The sequence below is a fragment of the Carex rostrata genome, chromosome 12 (assembly GCF_964058835.1).
Source record: "Carex rostrata chromosome 12, lpCarRost1.2, whole genome shotgun sequence".
Classification (NCBI taxonomy): Eukaryota; Viridiplantae; Streptophyta; class Magnoliopsida; order Poales; family Cyperaceae; genus Carex; species Carex rostrata.
In genome coordinates this window covers 6,045,835-6,065,579 of record NC_135929.1, presented here as the reverse complement: position 1 = coordinate 6,065,579, position 19,745 = coordinate 6,045,835, and the positions used below count along the sequence as shown (strand labels likewise).

Sequence of the window (19,745 nt, the reverse complement as noted above, 5' to 3'; positions counted from 1 at the left end):
CCCATTTATTCATGTTTATTTCAATTTTTCAGTAATTTTTTTTTATGTAATAGTGTGTGATAATAAGTTTTATAAATCATGTATTGCATTTTTGTTTGTGCATTGACATACATTCAATATTTTTTATATATGTTTTTTCTTCTTACTTTAAAATTAATTCATTTTTCTTCTATTTATTTATCATATATTTTTCTTACTAATTACTGATGCAATTTTTTCAATTAGTATGACATATTCATTTATAAAACTAAGTTGTTATTATAAACTAAATTTAGTGATTTTATGTTGGAGTGTTTCATTTATTTCACATAATATGTTATTAGTATTTGAAAATAGTTTTTAACTCTTGAATTTATTTTTTCATTAAATAAATGTGTTACTAAAAATGTAAATTGCTTATGCATTAAAATAAAATAAGTGTAGTGTCATGTTATAATAATGAAATTAAGTTAAAATTAAGTTTATTTGATAAGTTTAATGAGTTAAATAAATTATTTTTAATAAATTATGATATATATACATAAATTTAATAAAAACATTAAATTGTCCGCATAATTCCGATTAATAGGCCGCATACCGATTAATCGCTTGGCGGTACCCCATCCGTCCGATGACCGCATACTGTTCAAAAAGTATGTGGACAATCTTGACTCATATCTGACTTGCTTGCTAAGAGCTCGTTTGTTACTGGACCGAGCTATTAACGAGTCGACTCGCCACTAGTTCGTTTAAAATTAACGAGTTCAAGCAGGGGTCTATCTTGCTCACCAGCTCGCAAGCTAGCTCAGTTAGGCATTAATTTGTGAATTGTTATAAATGTGTGTGCATTTTATACTGTTCAAAAAGTTAATAGAATTTAGTTTCTTCTTATAACAAGATCCAGCTAGACCCGGCAAGCTAGCTCGTCAGTTCGCAAACTAGCTCGATCTAGCTCGTGACAATTTCAAATTGAAATATCAACTCGAATTTCTAAAATTAGCTCGCTCATGACTCACATGAGCCAATTCGTGACGAGTTCAAGCAAAATCGAATTCGTGACAAGCTAGCTCATTGCTACCCCTAGACCTATGCTTTGTTGGGGTTCAAGATGTGCAGTTGGTCCCAATTTTTTTTTTTATATACAATAATATATATGAGGATTAAAGGCGTTGGTTATGTGCATAATTGTTTTATAAATTACCTTCTCGATATTGTTATGTACCTAACTAGTGAATTAATTCAGAGTCGTGTTGTGTCCAGTCATGCCGTGCTTAGCCATGTTTGTTAGACGTCTTGTTAGTTGCAACTTACAACTTGTCTCTTTGGTATCCCATCTCTGTTTGCATTCCAGTTCATCATTTCTCATTGATGTGCCTAGAGTATTAACAATACCCTTAACGGGTATACCCTACCCTACCCGCCTGTGCCCGCCGCCTGGGGTACCCGTGCCCGAGCCCGGGTATGGGTCGGGTACGCGGGTACGCGGGTAGGGGCAAAAATAGGACCGGACTCACATTTTTGGACCAATACCCGACCATACCCGACCATACCCTACCCGAGTTTACCCGTACCCGACTTTACCCGTACCCGAGTACCCGTACCCGTATACCCGACTACTGTTCATTGTCATTTCAAATTTCAAAATTTTTGTTTTTTCCCCCAAAAAAAAAAACCAACAAAAAAAAAACTAACAAAAAATCAACAAAAAACCAACAAAAAAAAAGAAGCAAAAAACCAGAAAAAAAAAAACAGCAAAAAAAAAAAAAAAAAAATACCCGTACCCACCTTACTCGCCAAGGGTACACGGATACAGGTATAAGACGGGTAGGGTATGGTTTTTGAAAATTATATCCGCCATACCTGTACCCGTATACCCTTGTACCCGAGTATACCCGTACCCGAGACGTACCCGTACCCGTCCCGGATATACCCGGGGTACCCGTACCCGCCCGAGTATAAATACACTAGATGTGCCATCCATGTCAATTGCATCACAATCCAAGTTTTGTTGATATGTCATCCATGTCCTATCATGTTTAATTTCCTTTGAAAATTTTCGTCTGTCCTCGGTGCGCATATAATGATGAAGTTGTTGATAGCAGGTGACAAATCACTCAAGTTTTTTAATAGTCTGATTTTATGTGGAGAGGGTTCAAATGTACGAATTTGTGCTCCAATATACTCCATGTTTTTTTTATCTTTGTTTTAAAATTATGAATAATCGATTCAAATTGCTCAACATGATCTTCATAATAAAATATATTTTGAGACCAAATTTTATATTTTTTAAAATTTTTTTACTAATTTTTTAGACAAATACAAAATCAATGTTTTAAGGAGATTCTGGACTATTCGAAAAAGTGATATTGTACCTATGTAAAAAAATAGTAAAAAAATTCTAAAAAGAGGAGGGTTCAAATGCCTCCATCATGCCTCTATCTCTCTCCATTATTTTCAAAGTTCAAACAGTCGATTCGAACCGCTCAACCTAACCTCCATACTAAAATATGTTTGGAGACCAAATTTTATATTTTTAGGAATTTTTTTACTATTTTTTTAGATAGGTACAAAGATACTGTTTTTAGATGGTTCAGATTTACTGATTTTGTACCTATCTAAAAAAATAGTAAAAAAATTTCTAAAAATATAAAATTTGGTCTCCAAACATATTTTAGTATAGAGGTTAAGTTGAGCGGTTCGGATCGACTGTTTAAACTTTGAAAATGATAGAGAGAGATGGAGGCATGATGGATGCACAAAAACATGGAGGCATTTGAACCCTCCTCTTCTAAAAAATATAAAATTTAGTCTCTAGGAATATTTTATTATGAAAATCACGTTGAACAGTTTGGATCAATAGTTCGGACTTTGAAAACGAAGAAAAATGATATATATGGAGCATATTGAAGCACAAAATCATAGTGTATTTGAACCCTCCTCTTTTATATGATATTCAATATTACATAAAACTTGATAAGGTGTCCTTCATGTCTAAAAACCGACTTGCAATTTTTTTAGTTTTGTGATTGATTTGAAAAATATTATCGAGATTTTCAAATAATTTTGTTGGTTATGGATCCCATCACTTTATAAGTAAAATCATCATTTATTTTTTCTCTCTTGATTCAATTTAAATTTGGACCAACAGTATTATAATTCCCTGGTACAAAAACACTTGTGATATAAGCCACTGGCAATCGGGCTACACAGGAGGCTTGATCTGGTCAATTGTAGGTGGGACCAGACTGTCAATGTCTTTTGACATGAGGCAGGGAATTTGTGGTTCTCACAATCTCACTTATTCTCTTCTATATCATTGCTCTAGCTTGGGCTTGTGACATCTACTTTGAATGTGTTTTATGTCTGACAGTCTATGTTGGTTGATTTATTTTCTATGTACTTAATTTTATGTGGGAGCTTGTTGAAAATAATAAAGAATTGGAAGATTGATCTGAGTCGTTCATCATCGATCAAGCAATTTAGGATTAATCAAGAATAAAATATTTGTTCTTTTTATTAATTTTTAGAAATAGGTATAAAGTAGATGAATAGTATATATCATAAATAGGAATAGTATCATTGGTATCAATAACGGCCAGTGTTTTAATATTCGGTTCTTATTCGGTATTCGGAAAGCCACCAAATACCGCATATACAGTATGCGGCTGAATATTCGGATTTTTATTCGGATTTTCAAATGAAAAATCATAGGCATTAACTCTAATAAACATAGATAAACATTACAAATAAACATAAATAAAACATAACACAAGTTAGAACAAGTTAACAACCCACATTACAAATTACAAAACTACAAATAAGCATAAATAAATCATTAGTTCAAACTTAAATAAATGAAATTATAACTTATTCGGTTCTTATTCAGATTTTTATTCTCTATTCGGAAATATTCAGTTCATATTGGAAAATATTCGATTCTTTTTCGGACTCTTATTCTCTATTCGGAAATATTTGGCCGAATAGATAATATGCGAAAAAATATATTCGGCCAAATATTGGACCGAATATTCGAAACCGAATATTGGACCGAATATTCAAAACCGAATATTAGACCGAATACGAATATTCGGCCGAATATTAAAACACTGATAACGGCTAGTTGAGCCTTGTAAACTATAAATACCAGATAGGATCATTGTAACATATTAATAATGAGTCTGGCTAGTATAATATCAATATCATTTCAGCCTATATAACACCAACTCCAACATCTATTGAATCAACTTCAAACGGTAAATCCAAACTATTCAAACCGATCTACTTCATTAGTTGTGTGTTTACGTGCAAAAATTTTATTTTTTGAATATATTTAGTATCAAGTCAAGCGATCAAATGTATGAGTATTTAAGTTAATTTTAATACATTCATTTTTTAACATTTTTGCCGCTTTATTTGATACTAAAATAAGTCGAAAATATAATATTTTTGCATGTAAACACATCACTTATAAAGTAAATCAATTAGAACGGTTTGAATTAGTCGTTTGAAGTTTATTCAATCAATTTTGAAGTTAGTGTCATATGACACGGATATTATACTAACCGGACTCATTAATATTACAATACAAAGAAATACAATCAAAATAATATTTCTCATACTTTTCTCCAAAATACAATTTCTCCTCAGATCTCATAAAAACAGCAGAGCCATTTCCTTCCTTTGATTTCTTTTTTTCTGTATTTTTTTTTACCAAATGTTGATTACAAAGAACTCACTACCAGCTGAGGTAATTGATGCCCAATTACAGAACTAACCTTGAGCCAGGGGAGACAATTGCACTTCAAAACCTGTTGTAAGGGTGGAAATTTCCAGAGAAAATAGAAGAATATTTTCTGACAACTCTTGAAGACAGAATATACAAGCTGAGATCATTGATGCAAATTCATTCTTTCATGTTAATTGTCATGACATTACAGATTTGATGTTAATTGATATTGTACGGCAGGGGCGGAATTTGAATTTGAATTTGGGGGGCCGAAATTTTTTGAAGGGTGCCAATCAGTATGCATCTGTAAAAAACTATATGAAAATAACCACCTCAGTAAGTAACTTTCGATTTTATGGAAGGTGCATGCCCAACCCCCAGTTCCACCCCTGTTGTGCTGGTAATCCACTATGTTTCTTTTTTTAGTAAAGGTTGGTGAGTGGATAGCTCACTAACTGTTAACTGTTATATTAAAAACTAAAAAAATTATGTACAACGCCACTCAAAACTTAACTAACACCAGTACAATAACAACTTGCAAATATGAATTTAGTAATCCTGCAAAACACACATTGTTTGACTCATCGAAATATGAATAATCCTAGATGAATTTGAAACGTGTATTTTTAAAGAGAAAGGTTCCCCTCATGTTTTTCATATTTCATCATGACTCGTATTATATATCTTCGTTTTCAAAGTCTAAATTATCGATTCGAGCGGCTCAATATGATATCTATATTTAAATATGCTTGGAAACCAAATTTTTGAATTTTTTTTTTTTTTTACTATTTTATCAGATAGGTACAAAATCACTGTTTCTGGACCGTTCAAAAACAGTGATTTTGTACCTATCTGATAAAATAGTAAAATAATTCCAAAAATTATAAAATTTTAGTATTTTAATATAGATATCATGTTGAGCAATTTGAATCGACAATTTGAACTTTGAAAACAAAAATATTAAATGTAAAATATAATGAGATATGAAAAACATAAAATATTGGAACCCTCCTCATTTTTAAAATATACATATAATACTACTACACCTCCTTTCTCCATCATTTATCATTCTTTTGCTCAATTTCACCACATCCACGCACAACTTCCTCTGAAAATCTCTCTGCAACTAAATTCTAAAAAACAAACACCTCTAGTACCTTCCAAAGAGATTAACTCAATGCGAATTAATTTATTCAAAAAATAATTGAATTGTTTTCCTTACTGGCAATCTCTTATCCCTCTCATTCAAAGCCCTCACGTTCCAACACAAAATATTTATTTTTATTTCAACACATTGGGCCATAAAACTTTCAATCCGAAGAAATACACAGAGCATCCAAAGACAGAGAGGCGCATAAAAAACAAAATTACAGCAATATGCCTTGCTAAAACTACAATTTAACAAAGTGTGCTGATAAAAACAAACTTAAAAGTAACCAGGGTTAATCTGCCAACTGAAAACAAAAACAATGCAATGTGTCATTCTGAAAAAAAATTCCAGAAATGGGCTTTGCAAACCAAATTTAAGAAATGTGGATTACTAAAAAGCAAAATAGAAGCAATCTATCTTACTAAAAGGAGAAGCCCATTAAAATATCAGGTATCTCAGCAAGCCCATAAACTTGCCCAATTGCTAACTTACTATATCAGCTAAAAAAAAGCCCATAAAAATAAAGAATACATTTTTCCGGAAGTCACTTAATTTTATACGAGGATTCCAATGTTTTATGTTTTTCATACCTTATCATACTTTATATTTATTATCTTTGTTTTTAAGTTCAAAATATCAATCCGAACCATTCAACACGATATTCATACTAAAATATACTCAGAGATCAAATTTATAATTTTTGACAATTTTTTTACTATTTTTTAAGATAGGTACAAAATCACTGTTTTTTACTGTTCTAAAACAGTATTTTGTACCTATCTTAAAAAATAGTAAAAAAAAATTTCAAAAATTATAAAATTTGGTCTCCCAGCATATTTTAGTATGGATATCGTGTTGAACGGTGAGGATTGACATTTTGGACTTTGAAAACGAAGATATTAAATATGAAGTATGATGAGGTATGAAAGACATGAGATATTGAAACCCTCCTCATTTTATACATTATTCATTGTTGGTGATTGAATTTTGAATTAGTTCATTTTAATTACCAAACTGTAGTAATTAATCAAATCTAATCATGAACTACGTCTCTTTACTTGCTTTTTCTCTCTCATTTTCCGTATACCTCTAATTCCCTAAAGTCATGTTGATTGAAAGCTTAAACCATAGAATAATAAGAAATTTATAACTTAATTAAGTCATCAAATACACCTCTTTTTCAAGGCCATGTTTGATTGAAGCTTAAACTATAAAATAAGAAATTTAGGCTTCAGTTAAGTCATCAAATACATAATAATTTGACCGGCCTAATTAAAACCAAATTTTGATGACAAAAGAACATTGAATAAACAGATGAGCTATTACCCGAAATTGTTAATTTTCCGCAAATGATATTATTATAACATATATATTATGAAATTTTAATTTTATTATCTATTTTCTTTGCACAACTTGGGTTTTCAATTAAGGAAAACATTTTTTATTCTGTATTAGGTTCATGCTAATTTATTTCCCAAATAACAATTACAAAATATTGAAGTTGACTATAGTCTAATTCTTAAATATTCCGTTCTTTTAATATTATTGTTCAAGATCTAAATGAAATTATGAAATAGTCACCACATCTGCATGATTGTTAGATAATAACGTGACACTGTATCTCTGTGAACACAACAATTTAATGCTATAAGCTAATTAATTGAACATTGCACAAGTATCAAGTGACCTTGCTTCGTGGAAGACACATGGATAAAATTTAATTGTTGTGTTGAGATATCTGTTTATTCTTATTAAGCCCCCACTCCGTCCCTCAAATAAGGGAACGCGTATCCTCTGTATTAACTCTTTTTTAGTTAATGAATTTTAACCGCCTAATTTTAAACGGAATCAATTCAGCTCTTGCTTATAATATAAGGGGGTCTTTCAATATTAGTGTGACCAAACCATGTCCCACCCCCACCCCCACACACTATCTCATACCGAATTTTTTTTGTACCATGTTTAAAATAAACAAATCATTTAACCAGTATTTTTTTTCCTAACATTTTGATTTTTACAAGGTCCACAAATAATATTTGCGGAACTATAGAGGTTCCTTAAGTATTACTTGCCGGACCGACTTTCTTTTTTATAACTTCAATGCTAATTTTAAGAAAAATGTTGTTTTGCAAGTAATACCTGCAGAACCTTCCTACTGGTTCTGAAGGTATTACTTGCAGTCCTAATAAAAAGCAAAATTTTAGCAAACACTGGTTAAATGGTTAATTTTTTTTTTAAACATGATAAAAGAAATCAAGTTCATTCCTGATAATTCCTTGCCCCCTGGACACGCTTGAAATTTTGAAAGTTTGGTAGGTGAACATGTGAAATTTAATTTAATTTTTTTTTTTTAAGTCAAACTCTTATTACATTTATCCATTAATTATGTACCTGCCATGTGAAATTAGAATATCAGTGATTTAATTTCCCAGCTTTATTTTTTTTTCAGTTGACAGGTAATGCGTTTACACTTTTTACAGTTTGCGCAAAACAATTATTCATTCAGCCGCTTGAAAAAAATAAAATAGATCTCAGAAAAAAAAAATTTCTCAACACATGGAGTTGGGAATCTCAGAAATAATTTATTCTTTTACAAGCTTCTGATCTTCTGAGGACCAGATCAATATAAAAAATCTATTGATTTGATGCGATAGGACAAGATCTGACGGCTATGATGCGTCATTGTCAGTACAAAATCTGCACCCTTAACTCGAAGCTTTTTTTGTTTGTTTTTCGGAAATTCCCTTAATTCAAGTCATAACTGGTGATTAACCTTCCACAATTGATGATTAACATTTTAACACAACTGATAATTAAAATTTTAATATAATATATTCCAATAAAAAATTCCGAAATGAGGTTCAATTCTCTTAAATAGTGTGCATCCTTTTTTTTAAAGAAAAAGAGGCATAAGCCTGTTCCATTAAAATGAAAACATAATGAGGAGGGTTCAAATGCCTCCATTTTTTGTGTCTCCATCATGCCTCCATTTTTAAAAACTTTAATAACTCAAAATTTAAATCTTAAAATTCAAAATAAAACCGTTGGATATGAACTACATCATTTTATCTATGCATATGTAAAAAATTATGGCATTTCAACTTTGTTTTGGTTGTCATCTTGAGTTTGTAAAAATTTATACTAATGTGCATAATTTCTAGACGTTGATTTTTCAACTTATTGATTCATATAAAAACAAAATCAAAATGCGATAATTTTTTATGGACACAGAGAGAAAATAACATAGATCACATCTAACGGTTTTATTTTGACGTTTAAGTTTTAAACTTTGGATTATTTAAGTTTTTAAAAATGAAGGCATGATGAAGGCACAAAAAATAGAGGCATTTGAACCCTCCTCAAACATAATTATATAGAAGTTCATCAAAAAATGAATACCGTAAACATATCACACCACATACTGATGTTCAAATATCTACTATGACAGCAAAGTAAACATAAGATCCAAGCTACATATCAAGCTTGTGATGAATCTAAACATCAGAAGTATACTAATAGCAATAACTAAGCCACACAATATGGAGCTGATGATATAGTCTAAATACAAAAATGTTTGTTTGTCTATCTTCACAGCTGATTGGCAAACTCTGTGGCTGGTACACCACAATCTTCATAGGCATGAACTAATCTAATGGAATGATATCTTCAATCACAGACGTCCAATCTTTCACCACTTTCTGCTTCCTTCTTGAACATTGTCTGACTAATAACAAAGTAAAGACTTAATTAGAAATATAAGTGTTCTAGCTGAATTCACTGAGCAATTGTTAAAAACATCTATCATTTCTATATCTCCAAAAGATCCAACAGACATTGCTAAGTACCACTAAAAATATATAATCTAATATTCTTCCTATTAGAGGCAATTGCACCGTAAAGTTGAGAATATCCTCAAAATGATATTACTTATGCATGTTGTCCTGGCTTTTAGCAATAGTGTGCATCCTTAACCCAAAATAATTTGTCGTCTCAGATGATAATGCTTATTGAGTAAGAAACGCATGTAAAACTCGATAAAAGTATCTTTTTGAATATTTAAAGCGAAAAAATTTGGTCTCATTTCTATCTTAACAAATATTATTCCCTCAAAAGTACCTAAAGTAGTCCACACGAAAATAAATTCATAATATCTAAATTTTCCCAATAGACCAAATCATTTCCCAATCAAATACTTTTAACATAATTCTGAACTCAGTTTTTTAGTTTAAATTCGGACCATCTAATATGTTTTAGCACGGATATTAAAATAATCATATGCATTTTATCTCGGACTGCATTAGTCCAAATTCTAATTGGACGGTTCAGATCTAAACTTAAAATTTGAGTCAGGACCCGGACTCTGTGAAAAATAATTTACTGTAAGTCTCGGCAAATTATAGGACCCTGTAATCTCGATCCTAACTGTTGGTCTTTTTCGAGATGCATGCATGAAAGCTTACCTTTCTGAGAATGTTTTTTAGATTCGTGCACAGAAAAGTTTGAATAGTTGATATCGAAATTTCATAATCATGTAATTTCTTTGAGAATTACAGTAGATTCGGACTCGACTATGACATTTTGAATAATGCAAAATGTTCATAATTAATTCTCAAGCAACAAAATTAGTGAGAAGCAAATCCCTACTCCTGTAGACCTGTACTGAGAATTCATGAACATGACTTCACCACCACCCACAAAAAGAAAGATTAAAGATGCAGTCATAATCTCAAAATCGACAATTAATCATCAAATCAAACTACCATTTCTCGCTTTCGTAATTCATATTACCTGGGTTAACTTCAAATTGTGATTTTAGATCTGGACCGTCCGATCTGCTCCAGCACGAATATTAATGAGTCCCGGTGCACTCCGCCTCGGGCCGGATTGGCCTGGATTCTGACCGGACGGTAAGGATCTAAACTCATAATTTGAGTTCCTTCAGAGGATCCGTATCTCATTTCTCTCTCTCTCTCTCTCTCTTCATCACGAAGCAACCAACTGGTTTCTGTTTTCCCTTGTAGAGCGAGAGAGAGAGACCCTCAACCTCCCTCCGTTGACACCTTGTCGGTGCACCTCCTTTCCCTCTCTTCCTCCCTTCTCTCTCTCTCTCTCTCTCTCTCTCTCTCTCTAGTCATGTCGCTCAACCTCCAAAGTTTTACCCAAGCTCTCGCCAAAACCGCGGCGGTAATCGAAAAGAGGGTCCAGAACACGGTGCAGGAGGTCACCGGACCTCGTCCCCTCCAGGACTACGACCTACTGGACCAATCCGGTTCGGCGGGTCCGGGACTCGTTTGGAAGATCTACCCGGCCCGGCCACGCGCCTCCGCTCCCTCCACTCAATACCCGCTCGTTTCCGTCTGGGTTCTGGACAAGCGCGCCTTGTCAGAGACCCGGGTTAAGGCGGGTTTATCGAAGGCTGTTGAAGATGCCTTTTTGGATCTGATTCGTGCGGATGCAACTCGACTGGTGCGGATCCGACATCCTGGCGTGGTGCATGTGGTTCAGGCGCTGGACGAGAGCAAGAACGCAATGGCCATGGCGACTGAGCCTCTGTTTGCTTCAGTGGCAAATGCCTTGGGGAATTGCGAGAATATTTCAAAGGTGCCCAAAGAGCTCAAGGGGATGGTATGGATTGTTGGAAATATTGGATTTCTATCTTTAATTAACGTTGTGCTTTTTATGCTTGTTTGTTTGCAATTTGTGTTGGATCTGGGAATTTGGGATTGTTAGATAGCTGGATCTTGGAATTTGGCCTTTAGATTGGTCTGGGACTCAATTGCTACTTGAAACATTATACAGTAATTTTTTTTATTCTAGAACTGTTCCAAAATTAGGCTCACTATCCTGTTTGTAAAATGATATTACAATACATTTAACATTTCATTCTCTATCCTCTTCTCCTAGGAAATGGGTCTACTTGAGGTGAAACATGGCTTGCTTCAGCTGTCAGAGACATTAGATTTTCTTCACAACAATGCTCGGCTTATTCATCGAGCTATTTCCCCAGAGGTCTGTTTTTTTTTTTTTCACAATCTACTATCCCTATCCACTGATGTATTGATTGCCCTTTCTAAGAGATTTGCTTTTTATTTTAGTCCATTCTTTTCTGTTATTTCAGATTGTGTTTATCACATCAAGTGGGGCATGGAAATTTGGTGGATTTGGGTTTTCAATAAATCAAGACCAGGCGTCAGCCGGTCTTACATCAGCGCAGCAATTTCACTATTCGGTTAGTGTGCTAGTCAGTACGGTGTCAATAATGGATTACCACATTGTACTCTTTGTCCTCTGGTATGCGTTATACAATTGCATATGAATGTGTAAACAATGGATAATAATCCGGTTAGTTCCTGCAATGTACAAACTGTGATGTAGAACAGTAGAAGCCGGTACCACCGAATCGAACCTCATTGTTTGTTTTAATTGGTTTTCTCATTTACATATGGTAGTAACCAAGAAGATGGTTCTTTTATCTGAATATGTACCTGTGTGCATTAGATCCATCTGAACATATATCTATCACTCCTAGTATATTGCTATTATTTATTTTTATCTATCTTTGTCTGCTTCCAATTATTCTATTATAAAGAGGGTTGGTTGTAGGGATTTGGGAATAATTTTTGCTAAACTATCAAAAGACGTAAGCTTGAAGTATCATCATTGAAACCCAGCACTATTACAATAATCTACAGTACTATATTAGGGAAATTTGGCAATGCTACAAAGCCAAAAGCCAACAATACAGTATCTTATAATGATCAAATTACACAGAAAGATGCATGCTTTCAAGGACAACTTAAATTTCTTTTGTTTTTATATTTATTTTATGTAGGAGTATGATGAGGAGGATGCAGTGCTACCACTCCAGCCGTCACTAAATTATACAGCTCCAGAGCTGGTACGCAACAGGGGCTCGACCATCACTTCTTCATCTGACATGTTCAGTTTCGGGTGCCTTGCTTACCACCTTGCAGCTAAGAAGCCTCTTTTAGACTGTCATAACAATGTCAAAATGGTACTGCTCCTCCTCCTGAGCTTAATTAATCATTTAGCATTGAAATGCACTGATGATTTGGGTTTCTGTTCTTGTCTAAATCTGGAGCTCTATTGCACATCTTATTGTGTCTGTGAAAAAAAAAATACAATACTGTCCCCTTTCATATACAGTAGTGTCCTCAGTGGTATCCAGGAATGGCTGGTTTCCCTTTGGAGTTCCCTTCATAAGCCCCACTAAAAGCAAATAAACAACAAAATGCTGAAGCTTTCAGGGGGGAAAAATCTGTGGTGTGTATGACCAAACACGATAATATAAGGACAATAAAAAAGACTAGGATATTTAAACTTTTGTTTTTAGCATATGAATATTTTTCTAATGACAGGACCTTAACTAATATTTCCTTAGTGATATTTCTGATCTTGCAATGATTGCTCGTGTAGTATATAAATACGCTCACATACCTCTCAAGTGATGCCTTTTCAAATGTTCCAACCGACTTGGTTCTTGATTTGCAAAGGATGCTTTCAATGGAAGAGACATCAAGACCTACTGCTTCTGACTTCACAGGTACCAAACTCGTCTTCATTTCTCTTTGTTATGACTATAAGTTTCTTGTGATCTCGCAGCTCGTCATTTTCTATTTTTTTTTTATATCTTTAATGTGTTAACCTATTAGCTCAACTTTGCCAGCAAATTTCTGTAAGTACCATTGAAAAGTTTATCTACCAAACAAACTTGGAGTCGTTGATTAAAACAAGCTGCATGTCAGGTGATATATATTGGAAATTTCACTGGATAATGTTGTACCTGTGTATCCCATGTTTATTTCAGGTTCTTCATTTTTCCGTGATGATACTAGGTTGCGTGCCCTTCGCTTTCTTGATCATTTGCTTGTATGTATGCAACACTGATTTCTGATTAAGTTTTCTTCTTAAACTTGTAAATGTAAAAACTACTTACAACGGCTTGTTTCTATATTCTGGTACATTTTCAGGAAAGAGATAACATGCAGAAGACAGAGTTTCTTAAAGCTCTTTCTAACATGTGGAAAGATTTTGATGGCCGTGTGCTTCGGTATAAGGTTGGTTGTCCTGCTGTATATATTGATCTTCTTATTGTTGTACATTTTAATGTTTGAGATTTTCTTTAATAAACATTTACGCACAAAAATTTGAAAAAAGAAGCTAAGTATATGGTTTTTTGCTGTGGTTTCTTTAAACAGCTAGATATTTCTTGCTCAAGCTAAAATTGGTTTCTTCTGAAAAACATTTGTTGTTTGTGATGTTTGCAAAAAAACACTAACTTTCTTGTGCATACTGATGACACGAAGTTTTCAGATGCCTAAATGGCCAACTGTCAGATCAGTATGGAACTCCAGGGCAAATCTTACCATCTTTTAATTTAGGCTTGGTTTCAGTGGGGTGTTATTTGCAAATAACCCAAAAAGTTGCTAGGATTTGGTGCAAATTTTAGAAGTCGTTGTGCAGTCCTTGCACATACAGTGAACTGCTGAGTGTTTGCTGAGACAGGCTAGTTTGGATAATTACTTTCAATTAACTTCTTATTCCTGTTTGCTGAGACAGGTTCTCCCACCACTCTGTGCAGAGCTGAGAAACTTGGTCTTGCAACCTATGATACTGCCAATGGTTCTGACGATTGCTGAATCTCAGGACAAGGGTGATTTTGAGATTTCAACACTGCCAGCTCTTCTACCAGTGTTTAATTCAGCTTCTGGTGAAACTCTTCTCCTGCTCGTGAAACATGCTGACCTGATTATAAACAAGGTGAAGTTTTAATTTAGAAGTTGCAAAATTAGCATTTGCACATCGTTATGAGGTTGTTTTTCGTAATTTGGATATACTTTGAGAGGACCTGTTGATAAATGAGAACCCAACACCTGATTGTTCATTTAGAACTAACCCAACACCTGATTGTTCTTTTAGAACTAGTCCTTTTTCACATTGTAGATCTTTGACAGCTGTCTGCTGTTAGTTTTGTTTTTTTGGAGAATGTATTGTCAATTAAACCCCAGTATATATCCATAGGCCTAATTTCTGCAGCTAAAGCTTGAACTATGCTGCAGTTAGGCTTCGGCTTAATGTTCCTTGACTAGTCAATTGGACCTGATACAAACCAATAGAAGACAGGAAGTATTCGTAAAGGACTTTGGTCGAATTTCTACCAAACATATTTGGTATATTATGTGACCTTACAGGATCTTCTAGTAAAAGCCCAAATGTGTACAACAGTGGTTGAAAGAGTGGATGGTCTCACATAACATGAATACTCAATCTCTGACCATCTCCTATCAATGTACTATATTTTATTTTTCATGACCAGGCAACACATGATGACTTGGTAAAACACATCCTACCTATGCTCGTCAGAGCATACGATGACACAGACCCACGGATACAAGAGGAGGTTTTGCGAAGAACTGTTCCCCTTGCAAGGAAACTTGATACTCAGGTATTTTCTTGGTTTAGAATCCCAACATATATTTCCTTGGACTAAGTTACTTCCCTTTTGATATATTCCCCTTGTAAAAAGTTACTTCTATTTCCTTGGATGTATAATTCCAACATATCTCAACCAATTTGAGCCTAATTGCAAGGGACCAAAAAAAAAAACATTAAGTTCCAACTGTTAATCAATTATCTGTACTTCTGGTTCACTTCTTTTCCTCTTATTCAATTTATTGTTTCTTTAGCATCTCATCTTCCTTGCTCATTCCCAAAATGGCTTTATTATTCTCTAGCACTTTCAATCCCAATGCTCCAACATCTTTCCCGAATAGTGAGCTGAGCTCTCTTCAGATTAGCACTAGTTGGAAAAATACAATCCAAACAACATTTGCTCTATCGCGAAATTCTAATAGCACTGGGTTAGCATTCTTTCAACACATTTTGGATTAGCACTGGTCTTGCAGTATTCTAATACACTAAGCTGAATAGCACTGTTCCTTCGACTATCAAAACATACCCTGATACAGTACAGCAGAAGTTTTCAGCATTATTTTAGTCAGCTGGTGTGGCCTCTTTGCATGTCATAATAGTACTGGATTAAAAGGATGCTGAAACCCGATGATATGCCAATCTTGACATTTTTTTAATATTTTTGTATGCCCTTGTGCAGTTAGTGAAGCAAGCAATTGTACCACGTGTTCATGGTTTGGCTCTGAAGACCACAGTTGCTGCAGTATGTGAACTTATTTCTGTATTAACTTATTTTATTATTATTATTATTACTGGTGTATTTCTATGACTTAATAACCAACATCATCATTGTTGTTGTCCAAGAATTGCTGCTTTTGTTGTGAAAATTATCATCGAGAGCACTTAAGTTGAAACATATAGGCAGTAGCAACAATATATACTAAAGTATTGTTCAAGTATTTATACTGTGCTCATCTTTCATGTACATTTTGACATGTGTTCCATCTATACATATGTATATCACACAGCCCTGTGCTGTTTAATAATTTTTTCTTTGATTTAACTTTTTATTGTTATTCATTGTTATATTTCTAATCTTATTTTGATATAATGTATCTTTACCAGATATGCTTATTCTCCTTAAGTATAATGTGAAAAAATTAACATGGTAGGTGCGGGTGAATGCATTAAAGTGCCTAGGAGATCTTGTGTCATCACTTGATAAGCCAGCTGTCTCAGATATCCTTCAAACACTGCGTCGCTGCACAGCCGTTGACCACTCAGCCCCCACTCTTATGTGCACTTTGGGAGTCGCCAGTTCCATCTCCAATCAGGTAATAATATAGATCTCTACATTTATTAGTTGCTAAAAGGAGGGATCTGAGAGGCTTCAACTCAATAGCTTGAAAAATTAGTACCCAGGAGTTTGTAAGTTGGTCTTGATGAGTGATGAGTGATGCCTGAGCTTGAGCAAAATAATCTTTTATATGTGCATAGTGTAAATGATTTTACCTTTCTATTGGGACAAGTCATGTTGACAACAGGTTTATTTGACAATTGTGGCAACTCGCACATTACTTGCCAAAATTGAAAAAATTAAAATGTTATGTTCTCTATCATTTAAATAGAGCCGTGCACTAAATTTGTGCAATGTGATAAACAATTTGTCATTTCGAACAGCTTGGAAAAAAACAGTTTATCTTTTATTTTTTATTTCTCGCCAAACAATTCTCAAGTTGCATCACATTTAAATATTTAATACACAGACCATCTATAAAATTTAGTTTTTATTTTGGAAAATTATGAAGTTGGTGGTCACAATTGGCAAATAAAATTGGTTGTCAATATATCCCTTCCCTTTTTTGGTGGTTTCAAGAAAATCTGAAATTATGGTGATAGTTTCAACTGGTCTGTATATACTGGTGGTTGTGGTTTGTACAGGTGCCAGACTTGTACTGCGTCCTACTGTTAAAGTTGGCCAATTGTACTCTATTTATAAATAATTTAATAAAATTGTCAGCTTGCATGATTCAAGACAAGGTGTACCTTTTTTTTTCCTTTTCAGTTTGGGGTGGAGTACACATCAGAGCATGTGGTTCCACTTCTGTTCCCTTTGCTTACAGCCCAGCAGCTGACCGTACAACAATTTGCGAAATACATGCTGTTTATCAAAGATGTCCTAAGGTAATAATTCTTTTGAAGCATTATCTAGTTTTGTAGAAATCAATGGTTTTTGCTTCTTCACCCGGTCTGTCAACCATATACCTCTTGGGGTCCTGCCTTTTACAATCATTTCTTTGATTATTTTAATGTTAGTAAGCATTGTTTGGAGGTATATGGACTTGACAACATAATGAAGGGTCGAGTGTTGAAGTTTTTAATTAAGCTGAGTGCTATTGTTAATCAGGTATTGGGTAGAAATATTTTAGGCAGATGGTGTGTTATTGGTCATTACTGTATCAGTTGTGCCTTTTAATATATTATGAATGTACTCGACTCGAACAGGGCCAGCATTATGGCCACTGGTAGCAGCTACATGCCGCCACTTGGTTTTGAACGGGTAGTTTTGCTTCGCTGAAGTATACTGTCTCAGTTCAACCATCCACCCTCTTTAATTGACAATCTGTATCATTTGCTTTTGATTGAACACCTTGAATCATGGAAGCTGCTCTCACTTGCTGATAATAACAGTGATATGGTTGAAATAATGTCTTTACTGGTTGATAATTCTTTGACTTTACCTTTATTACAGAAAGATCGAAGAAAAACGTGGTGTGTCAATCACCGAATATGGGAGACATGAAGTCAGAGCACCAACTCCATTATCTAACGGTCTCCACTCAGTTGACCAGCTACCACAGAAAACTGTAACCATGCAAATTGCACCAAAAAAGAACACATCAGCTTGGGATGAAGATTGGGGCACATCAGCATCCTCTTCTGCAAAACCCAAGCAACCGGTTGTCCAGTCTCCTCTAAACCCTAATCCTAGTATGAGTTCCTCTTTTCAACCTCTTGAAATCAACCTGGGCCCTCAAGTTACAGTCTCAACTGCTGCATCATGTACACCTGTTGATCTGGAGTGGCCTCCAAGCACATCGTCTGACTTCTTGAGTGATACTAAATATAATAGTAAGCAAGAGATAAATATTAATGGAACTGCTGGGATTTCTGATATTGGTGGAGGAGCTTCATCAAATGGCGGGCTTGATAATCTAGACCCGTTTGCAAACTGGCCCCCACCTAAACAGAGCAATTCAACCGGACAACTGAAGCCTCTTCAGAATTTGAATTCTAGTTCAAATTCTAGTATCAATCTAAATTCTGCTGGTATGTTGAACCAGGATAACTCCTCCAGCATGAATTATGTCACGAACCCAATAGGGTCTAATCCGAGTCAGGACCTATTTGGATCTGGTTTTGGTCAGAACCCAATCGGGCCCAAACTGGGTGCAACAAGTGGACTGGGGTTCACTCCTAGATTAGCGCCACCACCTCAGACAAGTTCTGTTGGGAGGGGTAGAGGGAGAAACCAGGGCCAATCGGCTCTCTCCAGAGCCACACGGCCAGTTGGTAATGCCAAGTCCACATCAGATCAACCACCCCTTTTCGACTTGCTACAATAAGATACCATATTAAAAATGTGCGTGTTTCAAGCTAGGATTTCTAGTGTGGAAATTTGATAGATTGGTAGGAAGGGTAAAAGTACAAAAAAGAAAAAAGGAAAAGTAGAGAAGCTCCATCTAAATTATTGGTTTTGTCATTTGGATTTAGTGAGCTCCTATGGTGTGTGTATTGAAACGACATTACAAACATGTTAGTTGTACATTTTTTTTTTTAACTTGAAATGTGTATTTGTATGGTAGTTCAAATAATTCTTTGGGAACATTTTGTAAAGGTGAGAATTTTGTTTCTTTTGCCTCTTTTTTTTGTCTAAATTGTTCAAACTGGGTTTGTTATTTGCATTTAAATATTTACAAGTTATTTTAGCTTCAAGTGGTAAATCTGTTATCATACTTCAAATCGTCAAGATTGGTGTTTTGAGCTACTGTACTTATGTAGCAGCCTCAATTGAATACTCACGGTGTACACTCGGTCTATCATGTGAACTGAGTTTGCTCCTAATAAACCCGATATCTTTATTGGCAGGCAATCAGGCATATATACTTCAACAATTTAGTTTCTAAGTAAGCTGGTGAAAGAGTTTGATAAATAAGCGGGACACCAGCTAGGGTCGCTTACATGAGGTGTCCATGTAATGCTAACTATGTTAGTATATCACATTATTTGCTTGTTTTGTGTCTAACCAGTTTTTTTTTTTTTTCCTGTGGATCGTCAACATAGAAATAGGTTTAACACAAATAATGCTTCAAATCTTTACAATGCCCATTAATAGCTTTATAAATTAATACTCAGATGAATTCAAAATAATAGGACCGGCTTAAATTACAAAGAGGA

At 34.4% G+C, this 19,745-nt stretch overlaps 1 protein-coding gene across 1 annotated transcript; it reads left to right on the top strand.

Moving 5' to 3' along the window:
- Positions 1-10,831: 10,831 nt before the first annotated feature.
- LOC144562634 (SCY1-like protein 2 A) lies at positions 10,832-19,241 on the top strand. Its single transcript, XM_078311845.1, has 13 exons — positions 10,832-11,480; positions 11,760-11,864; positions 11,974-12,084; positions 12,688-12,870; positions 13,293-13,419; positions 13,684-13,745; positions 13,847-13,933; positions 14,436-14,636; positions 15,193-15,321; positions 15,988-16,050; positions 16,460-16,621; positions 17,353-17,471; positions 18,040-19,241. The coding sequence occupies exons 1-13, from the start codon at positions 10,989-10,991 to the stop codon at positions 18,911-18,913; spliced, it is 2,715 nt and encodes a 904-aa protein (XP_078167971.1). The 5' UTR covers positions 10,832-10,988; the 3' UTR covers positions 18,914-19,241.
- Positions 19,242-19,745: the final 504 nt, after the last annotated feature.